The sequence below is a fragment of the Eucalyptus grandis genome, chromosome 4 (assembly GCF_016545825.1).
Source record: "Eucalyptus grandis isolate ANBG69807.140 chromosome 4, ASM1654582v1, whole genome shotgun sequence".
Lineage (NCBI taxonomy): Eukaryota > Viridiplantae > Streptophyta > Magnoliopsida > Myrtales > Myrtaceae > Eucalyptus > Eucalyptus grandis.
In genome coordinates, this window is record NC_052615.1 from 25551419 (window position 1) to 25572457 (window position 21039).

Genomic DNA, 21039 nt, shown 5'->3' on the forward strand with positions numbered 1-21039 from the left:
TAGTAAAGACAACTATGAATTTATATGTAGAACTGAATTCGTAAGACAATTCTTTTGATGTTCTGAACTTGTATCTCTATGGAACATTAGCTACAATTATGTTTGTTTATGGAATTGGCAATTAGTATCCTATCTGAACCCCAGTGACATTATGTGTATGTAGAACTGAATACTCTGTTAGCGGCAAAACTGCATTGGCAATGGGTTATTTTGTTTAACTTAACTTCTTCTTCTTTTTCCCATTTATGTTGGTCTAGACTTTGCTCCCAAATTGGTGCCATCATTAATCTTTTTTCATTCATTAGAAAATGGAATTATTTTTGTTGATTTACACTTTCCACTGTCTCTTGCTGTGTAGAGAAATAGGAGACGGCTCATGGGACTCGTGGACTGTGTCATTTCTAGAGCGGGCAAGCTGTCGACTATTGCCTGTTATCCATGATGATTTGTATCTGATGAATCCGTGACAATCTGTTATGTTCCTTGCCTTTCAGACTGACACTGCTTGCGAGAAGGTGTAGACAGTTTCTGGTGAGATACATCGTCTTCTGGTATCCTGTATCTGAAGTTCACTTTCAGTGGAACAATTTTGATATCACAGGTGAAGAACATGAGCGGACTTAGCGATGGCTTCGACATAGTCGGGCTTTCTCAAGTAATGACGTTGAATTTCGATCTTCACGTTCTCCAGATTCTGTGTAGTAGTCATAGACAAGTGGGGAATTTGGTAGATCTACTAAAGCAGTAATTCAATTGGACTTGAAATTGAACATATGGAGAAGTTTGTGATCCTTAATTTGATGCAAGAGAAAATCCGGCAGCTGTCAATTGAATAAGTGAGCAAATGGGGTCGACTGCATCGAAGAGCCTGGACTTAAACTGGCCTAAACTATAGGGACAGGACTAAATTTTTCATGATCTATAGTTTGAATAGTTTACATGTTACGAAAGAGAAGACGTTGATCATAACTGCACATTTTATAAACAACAATTTTACCTAAAATAGAATTTACAATTTTAAGTTGTTGGGGTAGTGAAAAAGTTCAAAATAACATCCTCATGGAAAACTTGAAGTATATCTAAAGTCTATGCAAAAGCTTTTGAAAGCTTGAGAAATGACACTCACAGTAGCTATTATTTACCCAAAAACATGGGGTTTAGATGCTGCAATGGTCAGCTCTTTATAATTATTCTGTGCCCTTCTATGTTGTACTCCAGTAATTCTTCGGTAACATAACCAACATACTATATTGATGGAGTATATTGACAACACAGTTAGCTCAATAAGTGGCAAATGGATAAAAGATAATGTTGTAATCTATGTACTCTTATTGTTGTCTTTATCCCGTTACCAATTACCTAGGGTATGCATGGTAACGTTTCTACTTTGGGGACCAATTTCTTTTCAAAAATGGTTCTCTTCTATTTTTATTTCCTAAAACAATTTCTGAGTAAAATAATGCATTTGATAACTATATAAAATTTTTATTCTCGAAATAGAAAAAATAAATAGGAATGTGTTTGGTATGATACATAATTTTTTGTATTTTTTGTTTTTTCCTTTTGTTCACTAGCTGCCATCACCGACCAGCCACCGCCACTGGCCACCTACTGATCGCCGTTGACCAACGATGGCCAGCAGGGGAGCAGTGGTGGGTGACTGACTGCCAACAATCAACAGCCGACTAGCGGTGACAATTTGTGGCGATCAGCAGGTGGCAAGTGGCGGTGGGTTGCAGTGGTGGGTGGTGGCAAGCAAGAAGAAGAAAAGAAAGAAAGAAAAGAAAAAGTTGACTGTATTTCTAGAAATTGTTTTTGAAAACAAGAAGTTACTTTTTTGACTTCTTATTTTTGTTCCAAATCTATTCCTGGCTACTTTTCTCTTCCGGGAAATAGAAAAATTAATTGACATTACTAAATGGATTTATTTTTTTTTTTGTTCTATGAAACAAAAAAATAAATCGGAAAAAATAAAAAAAGTTACCATATAGGTCCCTAGTTTCTCATGTTCATAGTTAGAGTTATCTATTTACCATCATCGCAACTTACTTGCCTCTCTCACCAAGCACCATGATTGGTCGAGGTGTTGTTGAATTTTGTGATGGAGCATCTTTAGTGAGAAAAAGTTCTAAAAAGAGTGAATTACAGAGCTTCGCGTCATGCATTCTTTCTTTTCAATATTGAGGTGAAAACATGTAGAGATTCATTATAAACAGTTCATAGATTTTATTCCCCTTTTTCCTTTCACAAGTCATAATATTCTTTATTGTACTACCGACCAACTTTTGAGATAATGCACATAAGTTCTATTTGTTGTCTGTTGTTTCTTTACAGATGTCGATTCATAAAACTTTTAGTCCGCAGAGAAAACATGATTCCACGTTGTAGAATGACAATTTGTTAAGCCATGCCACCATTGTGTAAATTTCTGCAACTACTACTTTGATCCCAGAAGTGATGCTTGACTGCAGTAGTGGGCCTTTTAACAGCAATCTCTTCCTATAACATTGTGTCGGTGCTAGTAATGCTGTCGGCCTGGACTAAGAATCTTGACTACGTTGGCATAACTCATCTGAAGCTACTTTTTTAAAGCATAATATAGAGGTAAGAGTATATAGAAAGAAGAGGAACAATATCTGAACAATATCTCGACAAATGTCTAAAGAGGAATCATTGATTGGAATGATTTCCATGCTGTAAAAGATTAATTTCCTCATAGGGGAATTTCAAGTTTTAAGGATGAGGCAATAAACTATTGATCACAAGCCTTTTGATGTTTACTTTAAATTCGTGTATTTCAAAGGGTGTGTAGTACATTGCTGCGCTAATTCCCCATCTCCAACTAGCTTGCTAGATATTCTGGAGAACTCTGGATGGAACTTGGTACTCATCTCATTTTTCCATCTTTACTAGTCGGATATCTCAATGATTCATAACAAATATTTTCCTGCACTGCGACGTGAAATAACATACTATAACAAATTAAATCAACTGCAGAGCTTGGTAAGTCTTTCTTGCTACAACCATACTTGATGTAATTGATAGATCTGCTGACCTACCTTCTTGATTGTGGTCCTTTTTGCTATTATTGGCAAAGGAATATTACTTAACCAGCAAAAAGAGCCACATTATTTTTCACTCTTTCAGCAAAATTGAAATTTACGTTTTGTTTCATGAAAGGAAAGTGTAGACGATACAAGACAAAGGGAGTTGTGATAGGACGATATCATATCATGTCACATTTAGAATTTTTTATGGAAAGTGAAAAATTAGTAGACCATAGAAAAGAAGTGTCAATCTAAGTAAAGACAGTAAAAAGGAAAAGTAAACTAGGATGAAAGAAAAGAATAAAGTTATTTATGCTTTCCATTTGTGTGTGGGTTTTTTTTTTTAAGTAAGTGGACAATAGAGGAGGTTTGCTTCAATGCTTCTTTTACTTGCCACAGACACCAACTATCTATTTAAAAAAAATTAATTGTCGAGTCATTCAAATACCAAGCAGCAAGTCTCCTAAATTCTTTGATCCTTATCGCTCAATTCATTAGGAATCTCAGTTACTTTCTGGAGTGCTTTTGTTAACTATTCTAACTGACTAGGCTTGTTTCCCTATTCACGGAATAGGTGAAGAACTTCATATTACTAGTAGATATCCATGCTAAAAACCTTATAAATCTTGATGATAAATGAGTTTAAAGTTTTTAGAGCACCTTAGTAATAGTACCTCTGAATGCAGTTTTCAATGTCTTTAGCCACCAATGTAGGAGAATCTGATGTAACAATATTATATTATATATTCTAAGGTGGCATGTCGATGAGATGAAGTTAGCAATTAAACTTTTAAACATCATGTAGAGATTGTTTGCCCAAATTAAGGAATTGGGGCAAATTCAATGTGTTCTTGAAAAACCCTAACAAGCATTTCTCAAATTGGGGGCAAAATCATCTTATCAAAATCTCCTTTTGAAATCTTGCGCAAAGAAGAACAAAGTTGGGAAACGTTCAAAACTTGCCCACGATACGATTTCACTACAGGGCCTTATTTTCAATTCTCCACTCATGGCTTCATCTTCACTTCAAGGCCTCCTCTTCCTCCTCTAAGCTTGAAGAACCGGTCCCCCCTTCACCCATTCTTCAATTTCATCGTCCCGAGCTGAAGCGAAGGAGAATCGGCGCATCATGAAGACAAACGAGAGGTTACAGAGCCCTCTTTCTCCATTGCGTTTGCTAAGTTTTCTCCTCACCTTATGCATACACAAACGCAAGAACATTGAGATTTTTTTCAGTGTCACTATTTTTCTTTTGCCCTTTCGCTCATCACTTACGCAAACACGAAACTGAGCTTATCCAAAACAAACCTCCAACATGCAATAGTTCCTCTCAAATCAAAACAAGACCGAACCAACCTCCCAATTTCTTTTTCTTCAGATCCACACCTCTTTTTACGTAAAACCAAATTCTTTTTCCAATTTTCTGTCCCAAATTCGTGAGCTTCCGCTTCATTTGTTTGGTTACTACAGTATATTCATTTTGAATCAGTTCTTGGTCGAATGTCGCGAAGATATCAGAGAAAAGTCTTTATTGGGGGGAGAGAGACGCCTTGTCGTTTTGTTCATGTTGCCCTGTTGGATGAAAATATTTCCCCGCTTGGACTTCTTATTTATATGAAAAGCCATGTGTGAATAAAAATTTTATTAAACAAGCCTAAGATGAAGCCTTGGAATTTATTTTGGGGGGCATTTAAATGATTATTTTTCCTCAACACTCAAATGATCACTCAAAAAGTTTTAGCCCTAAATTAAGCATAAAAAATTATGGCATTTTTATTGTCATTTTTCCCCATCTATCCTTTTTGAAATAGAAGCTGATAAGCACTGGTAGAGTATTTGAGCTAGATTAGGATAAGATGTTCCCATGGTTTAGAAAGCATGCTTTCTCAAAGGTTCCATTTTTTGATAATTATTTCCTGTAACCAAATTCCAATTAACAATTCACTTGAGAACTTGCACAGGCATAGATATATGAAAAATCAAGGAACTGCAATATTTTTAATTTCTGGTAACATTGATATGGCTTGGAATTAATTGTTCTATTTTTTTTTTTTTGAGGTTTATGCCATTAAAAATTCGAAACCTTTATCCTCTTGGTACGTTTATCCAAATTAATTTTTGTCTAATAAAAAATGCACGACACTTTTCTTTTAAACTGTTTTTTTTTTTTTTGGTAAGGTGTCTTTTAAACTAATTTTTGTCTCTCAAAAATCCCAAAATTAGTAACTTGACCTGAAACTTACCCTCAACATTAGATTCTAAAATGTTAAAGGATGTTAGATTTGGGTTAGGTTATCGGTTTGAGGTAATTGTGTTTTGAGAAATCAGTTTGAGAGATGAAAATATAGTATGGGAAAAATATGTTATAAAAAATCAATTTGAAATTTTTAATGGTTGTAATCCTATTTTAATTGCATCTTGTATGGCGAACCAAGACATGCACGGAATTGAAACATTTTCTAAGCTTTATATACGGATGATTAACCATGTTGAATGTACAATAAATAAATAAATAAGTAAAACCATGTTGAATGTAATACCGAGGATTACGGAAATCATCATTTTTACCGAGCTTCCTCCCCTACAATCTTATGGTAAACAAATAGCAAGAAGAACCAACACAATAAATAGGTAAACAAACAATAAGCAAATCAACATATATAAATATATGGTCATGATCTATATTCTATATAGCCCACAAGAGGAGTTTTGTTGGATTCGCTAGACAGGTCAGCTTCAGCCCGGATCATTTCGCACGGCCCATGTCCAAATTCGTTGATCCCGCGAGAGAAAAAGAATAGGAAAATTGCTCTGGAAGAGAAGCTCCGCTCGAGACGCTTGTGTATTCTTCCCCCGCCACCGTTGGACGTCGCCTTCCTCCTTTGGCCGTCGGACGGTGCTCGCCTCCTCCGGCCATCGTCGATCATCAGTCTCAGGCAGACACTGATGGGAGAGGGAACCATTTTTTAGGCACGCAGGCACACCTGAGAGAAAACACACGGGCTAGGACGATCGAGAAAAAGGAAAAGCTCGCACTCCCTCTGCACGTCTTTGGACTTTCTTTTTCTTCGGTCATCCTCATCCACCGGTAATCGCCATCGGTTTACCATCACCGGGCATCAACTAACGTGCGTACTAAAAGAGGACTTGAACTGGCGAGGTTTTTGGGCGTCCAGAAGTCACTCTGTCGGTTATTTCTTCTGAATCCTTTCCTGCCTCTTCGTTGCCATTTCTGTTTGAAGCAATTTGCGTTTGTCTTAAACTTCGTTAGCGGTGCTCATCCTCACCAGCGACGTTTTCCAAATCCTCCTGGTGCGAACTCGACCAGTAATCGCGACCAAGAACTCCTTATCGGCAAGGTAATCTCTCTTCCCTACCATACTCTGTTTTTTTTTATGAATAAAAGTAACCAAAATGGCATGTCCTAAATTAGGATAGAATCGGCTCAAATTCGTATTCATATTGACGATTGCGTACTTGGACTGATTTCGTTTGAACCTGATCTCTAACCCGATAAACTGATTTTGTCTGAATCTGATCTCTAACCTGAAGTCATCGTGCTTGCTTTCACTTCTCCACCAAATGCACATAACGTGTTTGATAAAATGACTCCGAAGTGTACCAGTGAGTTTCTGCTAAATCTGAAGATATACTAGTTTAGTTTGCACACTAATGATTGATTCGTTGGTCATTGAGCATGATTTTGTAGAATTTTACACATTGACCGAGACTGACGCCTATTCTTGTTCTATTCCCATGTATGTTTGTCTCTGAGGTGATGGGTGGTGGTCGATGGCCAGAGCGTCGATCCATTGAAGCATTCGTGTCGGTTTGTTTCTCCAATCTTATGTTCTGTCCATTTCCTCTACCGTTGCGATTGTGGAGGATTGAGTTGATGGTGACGGAGGATGGCCGTAGTCACTGAATTGTACTGATTTAGGTGAATATCTGTTGATAATTTTACTGTTTCAGCTCTTGAACTTCGACGAGAAATGGATCTGGGAATGGTGGACTCGGCGTCAAGGATGAACAACGATCATAAAAAGAGAGGAGAATAACAAAAAAAAGAAAGTAGGCCCTTTTCAATGGAAAATAAGTTTAATGTGGACTTGGTGTGTATTTGTCATGGGGATGGGTTTAGTGTAGTAATGTTCAGGAATGGGTTTAAGATGCGATTGGGCTGAATCTGGTTCTAGCAAATTTGTATTGAGTAAAATGTATTGAAAATCTTGAAATTTGTCACGAAAATACAGTTGAGTTTTAAAATTTTCAAAAATGCAATTAAGTCACAAAACTTATCACAAAGTGTAATTAAGTCTTAAAATTTTCAAAAAGTGCAATAAAATCCATCTTTTCCTAGACGTGTCAGGAGGGATGGACCACTCTGGAAAAGATAGTTTTAGAGGTAATGAATTTATTACAAAAGCAAAATCAAGTCTTAAAATTATTGTTATTGACTAAGTGCGGGATTGAATTTTTATAGGTTGATATGGTGATACATCTTTTGCCTCGCGTACCTAAATATTTGCTGGTGCTACTCCCGGGATTGATTTGAAAGTTCTGAGATTACAGAGAACGACGACATGACTACTTCTATGAAGGCCTCTGAAGCTTTTGAAATAATTGGAAGCATCATCACCCATGACTCTTGCTCTTAATAGATGCAGAAAAAGTTACTTCCTGCGGTTTTTGCGCGCCACAAAGAGATGCATAGAAGTCGAAGGCAAGTGCCGATTCAATGGCAACGTCAACTATATGCCAGTGAACATCAGTCTTTGACAAACCTTCAGCGGAGTACAAACCAACAGTCGATAACGGCGGTTTTAAATTGGACAGCTGACTTAAAAGTGCTCGAACTTGATGGCCGACAAAGCCAAAAGGAAAATTTACCGTGCACAAGGTCACCGGACTATAGAAGGCTCAACTAATTAGATTCCCTAGCGACCAGAATGGAGCCTCGGGGTCAGGGAAATCAAAAAAGATACAGTGTATCCCGCAATCAAGCAAGAACTTTCGCATATATCCAAAGGGACACCTACGTAGCAGCCACGAATGAGCCTCGGGGTCAGATAATTCATATGAGAAGCACACAGCAAAGAGAAATCCATACGCAACACAAACACGGACTCCTTCCTCGATACTCTCGGGGAGCCTCTCCCGTGCCAGATTCAGCCCCACATAAAAGGCTACGAACAGCCCGAGCATCGCAATTTGAATGCGACCTTCCACGGTGGGGATATATTTCGGCTCTTGACCATAGCGGAACGTTAAACTTGCATAATGTAAGAATATTGCCATGACGGAGAAAAGGAACGCAAAACTGTTAGACATCAGAAAGGTTTTAAAAAATGGACTCCTTCGGCAAACCTTCCGCAGTGTACTGACTTCTATTTATCCCTACTCGTAAAACTTAAGAGAAATTTACCGCTAGTAAATGCATTATAATATTGCTAACTTGCAATTTTTAACTGAGTCCACTTGTAAAACTTCAAAAGGGTTGGTAGATTGCCAATGTCGGTATCGTACTAATCTATTACCCAATCCACTGGAAAAAAATTAAAGAAGTTGTTAAGTTACTAATCAATTCCATGTTGGTAAATTTAATACGGCTATCCTGTCTACTAGTAAACTTTAGAAGAAGTTGATAATTTACAAATTAATTTGACGTTGGTAAATTCATTACAACACGGATAACAAACTTAACAGTAAATATACCTCACAAACTTCAAACATCTACCAACGAAGAAGAATGTTCAAAGAATTTATGGAAATCAAAGTAAGGGCAATCGACGGCAAAAACAGATAAAGCTCATCAACTCGTTGGCCTTTGTTGCGCTCCAGTCATCTTGAGCACCACAATTTTGCTGGCTGTCAATCCAACGGGTCGATGTTGAGAGTTAAAATTGGACGGCTGACGTAAAAGTGCACGAATTCTACGGCTGACAAAACAAAAAAGGAAAAAAAATCTCGTGCACAAGGTCACGGAATTTGGAACCGGCCCAGCTTATTAGCAGCTTTGCTAGCGTATCCCATAATGAAGCCTTAACGATCTGAAGGATCCAAAGGGTTGAATACGAAACGCCAAAAAATGCTTTTCGGGCTTGCGAATACCCCCGATGAGGTAATCAGCCAAGATAAATCCAATCACAACATAGGGAACGATTCCGAGCCCGATGGTTCTAGTCAATACTACATATGTACCCGAAGCGAAGGCTAGCAACATCCCGAGTATGGCGAGGTGAATGCGAGATCCGACAAACCTGGTCTAGTCCATCTTTTGTTGATCGCTCAAACAAGAGGTATCATATCGTACGAATAATGCTTGGGTTGAGAAACTGAACGCAATAGTGTTAAATATCACAAAGGCTTTGAAAGCTACCTTGCCAGCAAGAGTCGCCATTCCTTGGTTAGGTCCGTCATTGTTGTAACCTCCGGGCATCGTGAAGGTCGCGGCAAAGGTCACTGTGGCTACGAACGCTGCCACTAGTAGTTGAGAGTCAACAATGCTTTTTATTGACTCGGAATTTTCTCGATTGGCTGTATTATTTCCTGTGGTTATAGACCCAGCTGGTTGACTCCCAACAAATTTTGTGTCTAATCTCTTCTTAACATGTTTAATAACCCAGTCATGAATAACTGGGAATCCATGAGATCTCATCAACATAGGTAAAACTCCAATAATTCTGAGGCTGACCTAAAAATGTACACAAAGTATTAATTAATGAGTGATCTTTCCCACAGAAATATTTCAAGACCATCACTTTACACGCTCAAAATTCACTCCTATCGAGTCCTAAAACATAATGCAGAATTCAGTGAATTCATCTCTTTTAGATAAGATAGAACGTATAGAAAACCATTAAATAGATTTTTCTGGAGTAAACATTACAGTTTCAAGTATGCTATATCCAAATGAAATTTTCTAGGAATTATTTGAAGTCCTTTTCTGAGATGGAGCCGAGTGCAGGTTTTCTCTTTCATCTCAAATGCTGTTTGAAAGGGGGCAGAAAAGAAACAGAAGGATTTTAGCTAATTATTGTACAAAATATTCTCATCTTTTAACAGCTCAGACAAGGGCCATTAAACAGTCCATATTTATTATCGATTTTTCTTTTTTTCCTTATCCCCTAACTTTAGAGGATCCTACCCTAATTATTTGCATTAGCCTCAACATAAATAAGATAGACATTTCTTGTATAATTTTTTATTAAAAACAATGTATTCAAACTTAAAATTGTTCTAAACTATTTTTTTCATTTGTAGTTAACTGTTGGCAATCACTTCGATATTTTTTTCCCTTTGTTATGTAATCAAATTCTAAGTGTGGCCTTTACAAGTGGGAATGAGTTAAATGGTTTAAGACTATAAGTATTAATTGGTTTTTATAAAGACTTCTATTTTTAACATTTTTGCAATAATAACTACCAGCAAGATAACTATTCTTCAAGATGAAATTTCTATATGACAATGCAAAATATTTACTATTTTATAGACTAAAAATAAAAATGTCAACACAAATTTTTAGCTACAAATTTTCGTTATTTTTGCAATACTCATATAAATGGCTTAATCAAGTCTTTCAATAGTCTAAAAATTTGATATTTTATGTTGTCACTAAATCATTTTTGTGCGCACACCAAATTTTTAGATCATTTTGTATTTTGAAGAAAAAAATGACCCAACACATTTGGTTAATAATAAAAAATATTATATACCAACTCATAAATACGAAAAAATCATATACACTTGAAATCCTGAATTTAGATTTAGTGACTATTTTATGAAAAGTACGATTAGTAGTAAGTATGTCAATTGATGTTGATATTTTGTCCTGGGAACATTAATGAGAGATTAAGTTGGATTAGAAAAAGCTTTTAATTTTGTATAATTGATGTATAGCTAGTTTGCTAATTAATGTTTAAGGGAAGTGGAAGGGTATGAAGCTTTGTGGCAATGTGGCTCAGCCACAGAGTTCAATCTACCCGACATCCTTATTAAATATAGTTTGATATGAAGTATGAAATCCGTTCTCTCGGAGCCCCTTTTTCAAACGTTGGTCTCACTCACTGAAGCATACTACTTTTTCAACGAAGTTGATCCAAAAAGAATTCAATTGGGTTGTTTTTGCACCCAAAATGAGTATCACCCGAGCCACATTTTCTAAAGGATACCGAAGAAATTTCTCCACAAGTGAACAAATCGAGCTCTTCTAGTGTTCAAGTAAACATACCTCCTCACTAGTAAAAAAAATGTCAAAGGCAGTCAAATGATCCTTATTTGTAGCAAAATGGTTCACCCTTTTGTCTCGTGCAAGTGTATACACGATTCTGTATCTTCTATGAACCGCAGCCAAATGCAGAGCCGTGTTTCCATCTGTATCTTCTTCGTTGATGAGATCCTCTAGGTTTGGCTCCCTTTATATGTGCTTGACTACATTTACTTGTCCTCCGATAACGGCTGCATTAAGAGCCGTTTGCCATTTGGTGTTTATCATGTCACAAGTATCGGGACAGGATGTAACGAGCATGTCAATGATAGGGACATGGCCTCGAAATGCTGCAATGTGAAGCGCCGATTCCTCCTCTTTGTCTAAGACATATGCCACAGAAGTATCCTGTTTCAGGAGTAGTCCAACTGCTTTAACATTGCCAAAGCAAGCAGCATAATGAAGAGGAGTCCACCCCATGTCATCTCCTTCTTTGATCACTTCTGGTCTCGTCACTAGGATTTCCCACCAATCTTTGAAAGTAAAATAGGATTATGTCGTGATGAGTCCGTTTTTAGCATCCTGACATGGATATTAAAAATTGCATTTCATCCCATTAAGTTTTCCCCCATGTAAATTTTTTGTTTTTGATAAGTGAAATCGTTAGAAATTCGTGAAGGCAATTGAGAAGAAGCTTATCTTATTTTCAGGAAGGCATCTGCTCTTTAAAGGCCAGAATAAAAGGCCGTGGCTTTTTAGCGTGATGCTAATAATTTTACAGAGGTATCGTGCCCGACTCGATTCAATAGAAAATTTCAATATTAAATGAGGAGTTGGCACCTTCTGCATTTTCAAAAGTAAAATCATCCCACGCCCGTTCTCCCAAGTCTGTCATAATTTGGCCTCTAGGGCTTCGCATCCGATACCCTGATCTTTTCCAAATATGTTGCAATGGGCCCCGTCATTAATTGTAAACAGAAAAGCAAATAATAATCGGGAGAAAATGTCGAAACAAAGACGGATACAAAAAAAAAAGAAAAAAGGAACGAACTGGATGAGGGAGAAAAGGGAACAGGGAGGGGTGTGATGGTGATGGTGATGATTGCTGCCATTTCCATCACAGGAGGGCTTGATGATGACGATGGTGCCGGTGAAATTCGAAGAAAAGTCAGAAAAAGCAAGAGAACAAGATCCGGAAAAACATGTAGAACGAAATTGAATCCGTGTGAAAAATGCTATCTTTAGAGCAGTGAATCTTCTCGAATGGTTACGTAATCCTAGACACAAGTGGCTCCTCCGGAAATTCTGTCCAATGAAACCATGTGCAAACTCTAATTTTCTTTTTTTAGTCCTCATACTAGGACAAGACAAACCGATTTTAACTTATTTAATATTCAATGAATAAAGCAATAAAGAGAAAGTAATGAGAATAACAACTAGAATACTTTCAAAACATAACCCCCGTATACGAGTGGTCAAGAGGATGTCCCTGGGAAAAGGTTTGACCTTTCCCCAAAATAAAACTAACAATAAACAAATAATATTGTTCTTACTATTATATTTACAAAATACTAGCATATATGGCAGCCATCACGGCTACCACCAGCACTCTCACCTAAGAGAAGCCATGCACGAAGAACAGAAAACTTCTGTTAAAATTTGTTTCGTTGGTTCAGAATCTTATGATACTTACTTGGCAGCGAGTAGTGCACCGCGGCATGTAGAGCTGTCAGTCCTTTAGGGCCCTTATGAGAGGATGACAACGGGAAAGCATCTAAAATAAGCTTAATGGTAATTGAAAGCCTTTGATGTGCTGCCAAATAAAGTGGGGACTCATCCCTAGAATTGGTAATATTACACAGTTGAGGATCCTTGTCAATCAACAACTTCACCATCTCATCATGGCCTCCTCTTATTGCATAGTGCAGTGCGGTATCCTTATGTAAATTCGGCTTTCGAAGTAGATCTTTGCATGCATCAACTTGTCCGTCTTCAACAACCCAATCAAGTGATTTCACTAGATCAATGAAGACTTGAACCGTTTTGCAACTTCCCACTTTAGCAGCAATGTGTAGGGGAAAGTCTTCTTTGTGGTTACACTCCCAAAGAAGGGATGGTCCTGATGGACATTGAAGAAGCTGTTCAATGAAATATACCTGCTTGTGTTGAGCTGCAATGTGAAGAATGTTGTTCTTCTTTGGACTTGTTTGTTGGAAAAGGTCTTCTCCTGAAATTGTTTTCTTCAGAGAATCAAAGTCCCCCAACTTTACGGCCTTATACACTTCAGGATGCATTCTCACCTTCTCTCTACCTTTCCCAGAACACAGAGTGGTTGCATGTGCTTGCGAATATAAGCAATGAGTAAGTGGGAGGAATTTCTTTCGAAAATAGTTTTCGAAAAGCCAAATTGACCTGTTTCTTTGAAGTTTCCGTTCTCTCGCCCGCAAATTGAAAGGAAAAAGATCAAGCAAAAGAACAAAACAAAATAATTGCACGGCCAGGTCTCCCTGCAGCTTCTGTTATCTTTTATGACTTTTGAATCATCTTGTCGTCCACTTTTCATTAAAAGCAAAACCATTGCACACGCACGATACTCCTTGAACATCGTAACTTTTGACTCACATGCCTTCCCCCGGCGAGTATGTAGCAATAAAAGCCATCTCCGATAGTTTTTTAGCCAAGTCAACATTCTACGAATACTGTTAAAAAAAAAAAAAAAACATTCTACGAATCAACACTCCAGTCTCCACGGCTATCACAACCTCCGTCTCTCCCGCGGCCTGACACCGCTGTTCATTCATTAGCTTCAAGACGGCCACTCATCCACCTGCCACCACTTAGCACGTCCGCCACGACCACTGCCACCTCGTTCTCCGCCCCAACCCCATTTTTAACATTAAAATATTAAAGTAAAAACATTATGAAATCAGTAACGGTTGCAAAAATTATTAAGGCCTATTTGTTTGTGTTTTTTTTTTTGTTGTTATGAACATCATTTCTATTCTTTTATTCTAGAGAATAATAAAAAAAGAAAAAAAAACGCATTTGTTTATATTTTTGTTTCGGGACTTGTTTTCGCTCCTAGGAACAAATTTGAAACAGGAACAAGAAACAAGAAAATTTTATTTCTTGTTATCGGGAACACTTTTTAGAAACAATTTTTCTCTCTCTATTTTTTCCTTCTTTTCTTTTCTTCTTATTTTCTTCTTATTTTTTTCTTTGGCCGGTCGCTGGCCTTGACCATGGCCAACGACCAGCCGTCGAGGGTTGGTGACCTCACAGAGCATCACCGGCCCTCATTGGCCGGTTGCCGGCCATGGCCGATGCCAATGACCAGCCAAAGGAAGAAAAAGGAAAAATAAAATAAAAATATTAAAAAATTAAAAGAAACAAAAAAATTATACAAGTTTACTAAACGTGTTTCTATTATTTTTCTATTCCAGGATAGAAATTTTGTGCGCTTATCAAATGCATTCTTCGTTAAAAAATTGTTTTCCTGGAAGAAATAATTTTTTCTATTTCGTTTCCTAAAACAATTTTTGAATAGAAACGTTACTAAATGCACCCTTAGCTGTTAATATGCGTTTAATAACTATTCTATTCTTAAGAACGATTTCGATCGAAATGATTCTTTTTTATTCTCGTTCCCGAGAATAAATTATAAAATTATGAATGCGTTTGGTAACCGCCCAAAATTTTTATTCTCGAGATAGAATTGCGTTTGACACCGTCTTCAAAATTTTTAATCTAAACCATTTTCTTCTAATTTTTTAGTAATTTTATTTTTTTCTTCTTTTATATATCTTCTTCCTCGCCCGGTCATCGACCTTACGATGACTGGCGACTAGCCGACGAGGGGCGACGACCTCGTCGAAGGGTCGCCGACCCCCAAAGAAGGCCACACCTAGCGAGGTTGTGCCTCGTCGCCCGAGCCTTGCTAGAAGTTGCACAAGGCTCGACCTCGCCCAGATTTGGTGAGGTCGAGCTCATCCGCTGTCGGCAAGACTCAATCTCGTTGGGCCACCACGAAGTTAGCCTTACCTTGGCCGAGCGATGTCGACCTAATAGTGGCTCAGCGAGGTCAAGCCTCGCCCAACCCAACCAAGGCTTGTCGGTGGCCAGGGGAAGGCTCGAGCGAGGCTTGCCAATGGCTAGGTGAGCTTCTAGCGAGCTCGTCGGACCTCCGCTTGGCCTAGTGAGCCGAACCTCGCCCAACCCATAATCGATGGTGGCTAGCGGCAACGGCAATGGCTAATGGCGGCAGCGGTGGAAGAAGAAGAGAAAAGGAAGAAAGACAAGAAACAAAGAAGAAGAGAAAAGGAAGAAAGACAAGAAACAAAGAAGAAGAGAAAAGGAAGAAAGACAAGAAACAAAGAAGAAGAGAAAAGGAAGAAAGGCAAGAAAGAAAGAAGAAGAGAAAAGAAAAAAAAATTTCAGTTGGCTTGATCCTGAAATTATTCCCAAAAATAAAGAATCAATTTTTTTTACTTCTCGATTCTACTCTAAATCTATTCCCAAGAACAAAAATTTTACCAAATGAATTTCTATTCCAAATCTATTCTCGAGAAAAAAAAAAAAAACTTAATCAAACACTATTTGGCTAGTTGCCAAACGCGTCCTAAGTATTATATGTAGCATATTTGATAGCTTAATATCACCCTTGTGTGTAGCATATAAAAATCTCTTAATTGCTTATAAGTATTAGTAACGAAATAATCCATAGATTTAAATCACTCAACCAAGTGACATTTTTTTCTTGGTTTCAATATATGAAATGCTTTGAAAAGGTACTTTCTAGCACACTAAAATAAGGTTAATTGGACAATACCTAAGAAAGTCTTTTTTTTTTTAATTCCGAGATATAGGCATGTAGATCCAGGAATCTGGAAGTTCATGGAACACCTTCTTAGCCCCATGAACCAATTTAGTATAGGCCTTTGGCTTGTACATGTGACTCTAACTTAAAGTAGTTTATATGAAACTACGTGTACTTTCCAATCGGCTTTTATTGTCCATATTCCACTATAAATGGGTAATAAGGATAATAAGCCTCATTTAAAAAATGCATGATGCTTCGTCAAGACGCTAGTCCAATTACCACTCCCCACCTGTTGAATTTCGTGGATAGATATACCTATGTACGCACTAAAGATCTATATATTATATACTATTAAGTGACGACCTAATTAGTTTATGAGTTTTGGTGCCAAACATGCTTCTTATCCATGACGGGCTTTGAAGCCATGCCGGTGTGAGCGAGCGGTGACCAAGGCTAGAAATTTATGTGTTGGTGCGGTGGTCTCGTGGGACATGTTGTACCGGTTGATAAATCTCCCGCAACTTGAATCTAGCATGATGCATTTTAACGCCGTGTGGGAGAACAGGAATCGAGGTTAGAGAGGACAAATTCATGTTGGCGGCAAGGTCAGGTAATGCTATTTTTTCGTTTTGGCCAGAAAATAAAGCATACATATTGAAATACAGTCTTGCAAACACCGCGAATAAACCCACTTGCACCTTTGTCCTCCCTTATCTTCACTTTGCTTATCAAAAGATTTTCTTACAACAACTGACATATCAAAATTAATCATTTTGTAACTTTTCTTTCTTAATATAATCTAGGGGCACGGACGTGGAAATCCCGCTATTTGGAGATTAATGAAACACTTTACAAGGGCTTACGAATTGGTTAAACCCATACTTTTAGCCTGTGCAAATAACCTAACTAAGAGCAATTTGTACACAATTAAAATACATGGGGTCATAGATATTTCCAAAATGCTAACATAATATCTTCACAAATAAGGATGGAAGCAAGATTAATGAGCGGCCAACATGAAAAAATTTGCCCGGGATTTCAAAAAGTTATTTTTCACATGTAAACCTTTTTTTTTTCCACATATAAACTTGAGATGTTAATTTTTTGACCTTGGTGGAGGAGCAACCCCACTTCACATGTTGGCGGAGGAATTTCTATGAGCTTTCGAAAAGGAACGGCCTAAATGGTTGAGCGGGCATTGGGCCACGGTGGGGGAGTTTCTTCGAGCTTTCCTAGAGGATTGGACAGCACGGTTTGTCCAAGGAAGAAATTTCTTTGAGTTCCCCGAAAGGACTAGGAAGGAGAAGATTAAACGGACCGTTATACGGTGGATTGTTTTACTACTCTCGGACACAGAGTAGTTGCAAGGGAACTTATCAATTTAAGCACCGAGTTCAAGTGAGAGGAATTCTTCGGGTACATTGATATTTGGGACTCACCTTCAGCTTCTTTTTATATTTTATTTTTGTTTTGGACTTTTCAACCATTTGGTCTTCACTTGTCATCGATCAAAAGCATCGCGCGCGCATGATTTCAGAAATTTGTCTTGGTTGCCCGCATCTGACTGAACTCAATTATTGAACATGATGACGATAGTGGATCCAGGTGGAAGGAGTGATCGTGTCACAATTGCCTCAGTCATTGTAAGCGGACGTTTCCTGTGTTTCCTTTTTTGACTGACAGATCCTTGACTTACTTTTTTAGTCTTCATAGGTCTAGGTCAACGCGAGTCACGAAGTCTCGCCCGTATGAACCCTAACCAAGCCCGGTCCCACAAGAAGATCTGTGTGCGTAAACTTTATGATAGATGAAGTTAGGTACAAAACTTTAGGTCAAATCCCCAATTTAAGTCCGGTCAGTAATAGTCTCCACTTCTGTGATTCACTAAAAAGTCACAACTCATAATCATGCGTGTTTTCTTGTAATTTTCATAAAAAAAAAGTACCACAATTTATATAAATTTAAAAGATTTACAAGTATTAAAGATATGTTTGTTCGATTCTATTATTTTGCTCCCTAAAACAAAAAAGAACATAAATTCATTTGATAGGATTTTTGTTCCCAAGAAAAAAAAATCTATTTTTTCACTTTTGGGAATAGATTTGGAAAAAAAGAAAAAAAAAGTGATGTTTATTGTTCTTAGGAATAATTCCTAAAATCAAGTCTAATTTTTTTTTCTCTTCTCTTTTCTTCTCCTGCCTCTTCTTCTCTTTCCTTTTCTTCTTCTTCTTCCTTTTGGCCGGTTGGCAACCTTGGCAATAGCCGGTGATTGACCAAATAAGGGCTGAGCCTCACCCACCCACGACAAGGCTCGTGACTTGGCCACAAAAAAAGGAGGAAGAAAAAGAGAAAAGGAAAAAATAACATAGAGAAAATAAGAAAAATATAATAAAAGTATGAAAATATTATAATAAACAAAAAAATTAACAATCTTGCCAAATACATTTCTATTCCAGAAATAAAAATTTTAAGCAATTGTCAAATGCTTTTAAAAGGTTAGAAATTATTCTTAGGTATAGAATAAAAAAATCATTTTTGAATAAAAATTATTTTCAAGAATAAAATGACTATTAAATAGATCCTAAGTAATTATCATATTTCTCGTAAAATATTCAATGCCAAAGTGGGGACGAGGATACTGCGTGGAAGAGAAGCATGAAATGATGGTTAGGTATTTTCTTTCTTTAATCAAGTGCGTCGAAAAGGAGCCACCACGTACTAGCGGGGAGCAACGTACCGTTCTCCATTCTGTACCCCTTCTCATCCCCACTTTTGCACCACCACATCGGGGCGATGGGCCACTGTTCCTCAAAAGGCCCCTCCAACATTTATTGAGCTTTCCAAGTACTTGTTAAAGAGTACTGGAAGGAAGATTATTATATAGGTATATGGATAGTTCATAAATTATTTAGATAGAATTCAAGTCAATTTGTCGAGTTTATAGAATAGTTTCCAAAATGCAAATTGGCATCTTCCTTTGAATTTTATAATCTTTCATATGCGAATATATGTTAACACATAAATTTTGGCTCTCATTCTTGTCGGTTATCTTATATAAAAATTAGAGATCGGATTTAACCCTAAATAAAAATATCAGTGATGCACAATTTTGCATTTTGCATTGCATTTAGGCAATCAACATTTTATTTTAGTAATGACATGTTCACATCAAATAAATGTTATTTAACTTGGTCCGGTCATGGATTATGTTTAATTTAGCTAACATGCTAAATGAACTTGGACTTAAGACAAAGGGGGCCCTAATCTCAGTTTGATTTCCAAGATTAAAATCCACATTAAAATTTTGCCGGCCAACATCCGCATCTCCCATAGCCGAATTTCACATGTGCGTCGCCCATGAAATTCTAAGTTCTTGGAGACAACTCTCTTGAAATTTCTGTCCACATGGATAACAAGAGAGGATTTTCTGATTTCCTAAGATAAAAGGTTACATATTCTCTTGACCCAAATTACGAAGCGTCAAATTTAAAAGGGCTATAAAACATAAGATAAAAATCATGATATGACAAATTTTATCATATCTTATGTTTAGTTTCTGCCCAAAATATTATAAAGTTGGATATAAATGAGAAATAACTTATATAAAAATATCATAAGGGGTAGGTGCATATGATTTTTTTTTATATCTATAGCATTAAAAAAAGCATCTTGAATTAAAAAGAAAAATAAAACAAAATTTGAATTCTAATATAAAAAAATTCAAAATAAAAAATGGTAGTCACGTCGTACCCTTAGTATGAAGAAAATGATAAGAAAAATCAGAAAATATCAATTCACTAGGAAAACTACTTCCCATGTGGCATTTTCAGTCTAGTATTATAGGAAAAAAGAATTTAGTGTAAGAGTGGTTTATTGGAGGAATAGTCATGGAAGTTTTCAATCAATCAACCTGTCCCACGCTACCGTCATCAAAATCTTTTGTAGCCAATTCACATTGTTATTACCAAATATTTTTCTGCCATTCAGCGAAAGAGACCGTGCGGTGCGTGTATCGCGGAGGAATTTCTTTGGGCTTTCGAAGAGGAATGGCCAAAATAGTTGAGTGGGAATAGGGGCACCGCAGAGCAGTTTCTTCGAGATTTCCTAGTGGATTGGACAGCACGGTTAGCACATGAAGAAATTTCCTTGAGTTTTCAAAGAGGACTGAGAAGGAGGTTATGACACATGACTACTGTACGGACGATCCCCCCTTGGACGGTTGGTGATGCTTTCCTGATTCTTCGCTGCGGTGAACCGGTACAATCTCTCCCTACCTCCAGTTTGAGGGCACGCCTTTCTAGATTGAACTGCATTATCCATGCAGCGTGATTTCGTTGTAACTTCTCAATATACCCAATGGAGATATTATCCCATACTACCTCTCCTCACTTGCCTTAAATGGCTTGTGAGGAGAAGTCCTCCCGGGATATCCAATTCAGGAGGGAACAATTTAAGGACTTGTTCAGGTCCTAAACTTCTCAATATTTATGGAGCCACTATCCTTGTTCATTTCGATGGGGATGTTTGCATGGTGGATTAAGAGCACATTGAATTTTCTCCGAGCAAAAGCTAGGATCAAAGTGAACGCCAAAATTAACCCAAAAAAAAAAAAATCATAACTCTGTTGTATGAATATCAATTCAATCTTACCAATTTTTTTTTTTTGGCCTTACCAAAAAAAATATCAATTCAATATTAAAGCTTTCAATTTGATTAATCTAGCTTTAATGTAGTCATTCCAGCCAAAGGTGATGTGAATGCCAGCCATCTTACGTAACATAATTAGCACTAATATAGATAATTTTTACAATTTTTTTTTTTATAATTTTTTCAGATTTTATTTTTTTCTTTCTTGTTTTATTTTCCTTTTACTTCTTTTATTTTCTTTCTCCATTTTATCAAACTCTAACCTGGCAACCCTTGCCAGCCACAGGGTGAGGAGTGCAAAGCCCTTGGTTGCCCATGCC

General features: G+C 37.3%; 1 protein-coding gene and 1 long non-coding RNA gene across 2 annotated transcripts; one reads left to right on the plus strand and one right to left on the minus strand.

Moving 5' to 3' along the window:
• Window positions 1-5807: 5807 nt before the first annotated feature.
• Window positions 5808-7274, plus strand: LOC108959003. The gene is made up of 2 exons (XR_001986470.2): window positions 5808-6233; window positions 6338-7274. It is a non-coding gene; the product is annotated as an uncharacterized LOC108959003 (long non-coding RNA).
• Window positions 7275-7967: 693 nt separating this feature from the next.
• LOC104442896 (protein ACCELERATED CELL DEATH 6) lies at window positions 7968-13547 on the minus strand. The gene is made up of 5 exons (XM_010056272.2): window positions 12947-13547; window positions 11488-11786; window positions 9427-9741; window positions 8585-8592; window positions 7968-8367 (listed from the first exon to the last, which is right to left on the minus strand). The coding sequence occupies exons 1-5, from the start codon at window positions 13545-13547 to the stop codon at window positions 7968-7970; spliced, it is 1623 nt and encodes a 540-aa protein (XP_010054574.1).
• Window positions 13548-21039: the final 7492 nt, after the last annotated feature.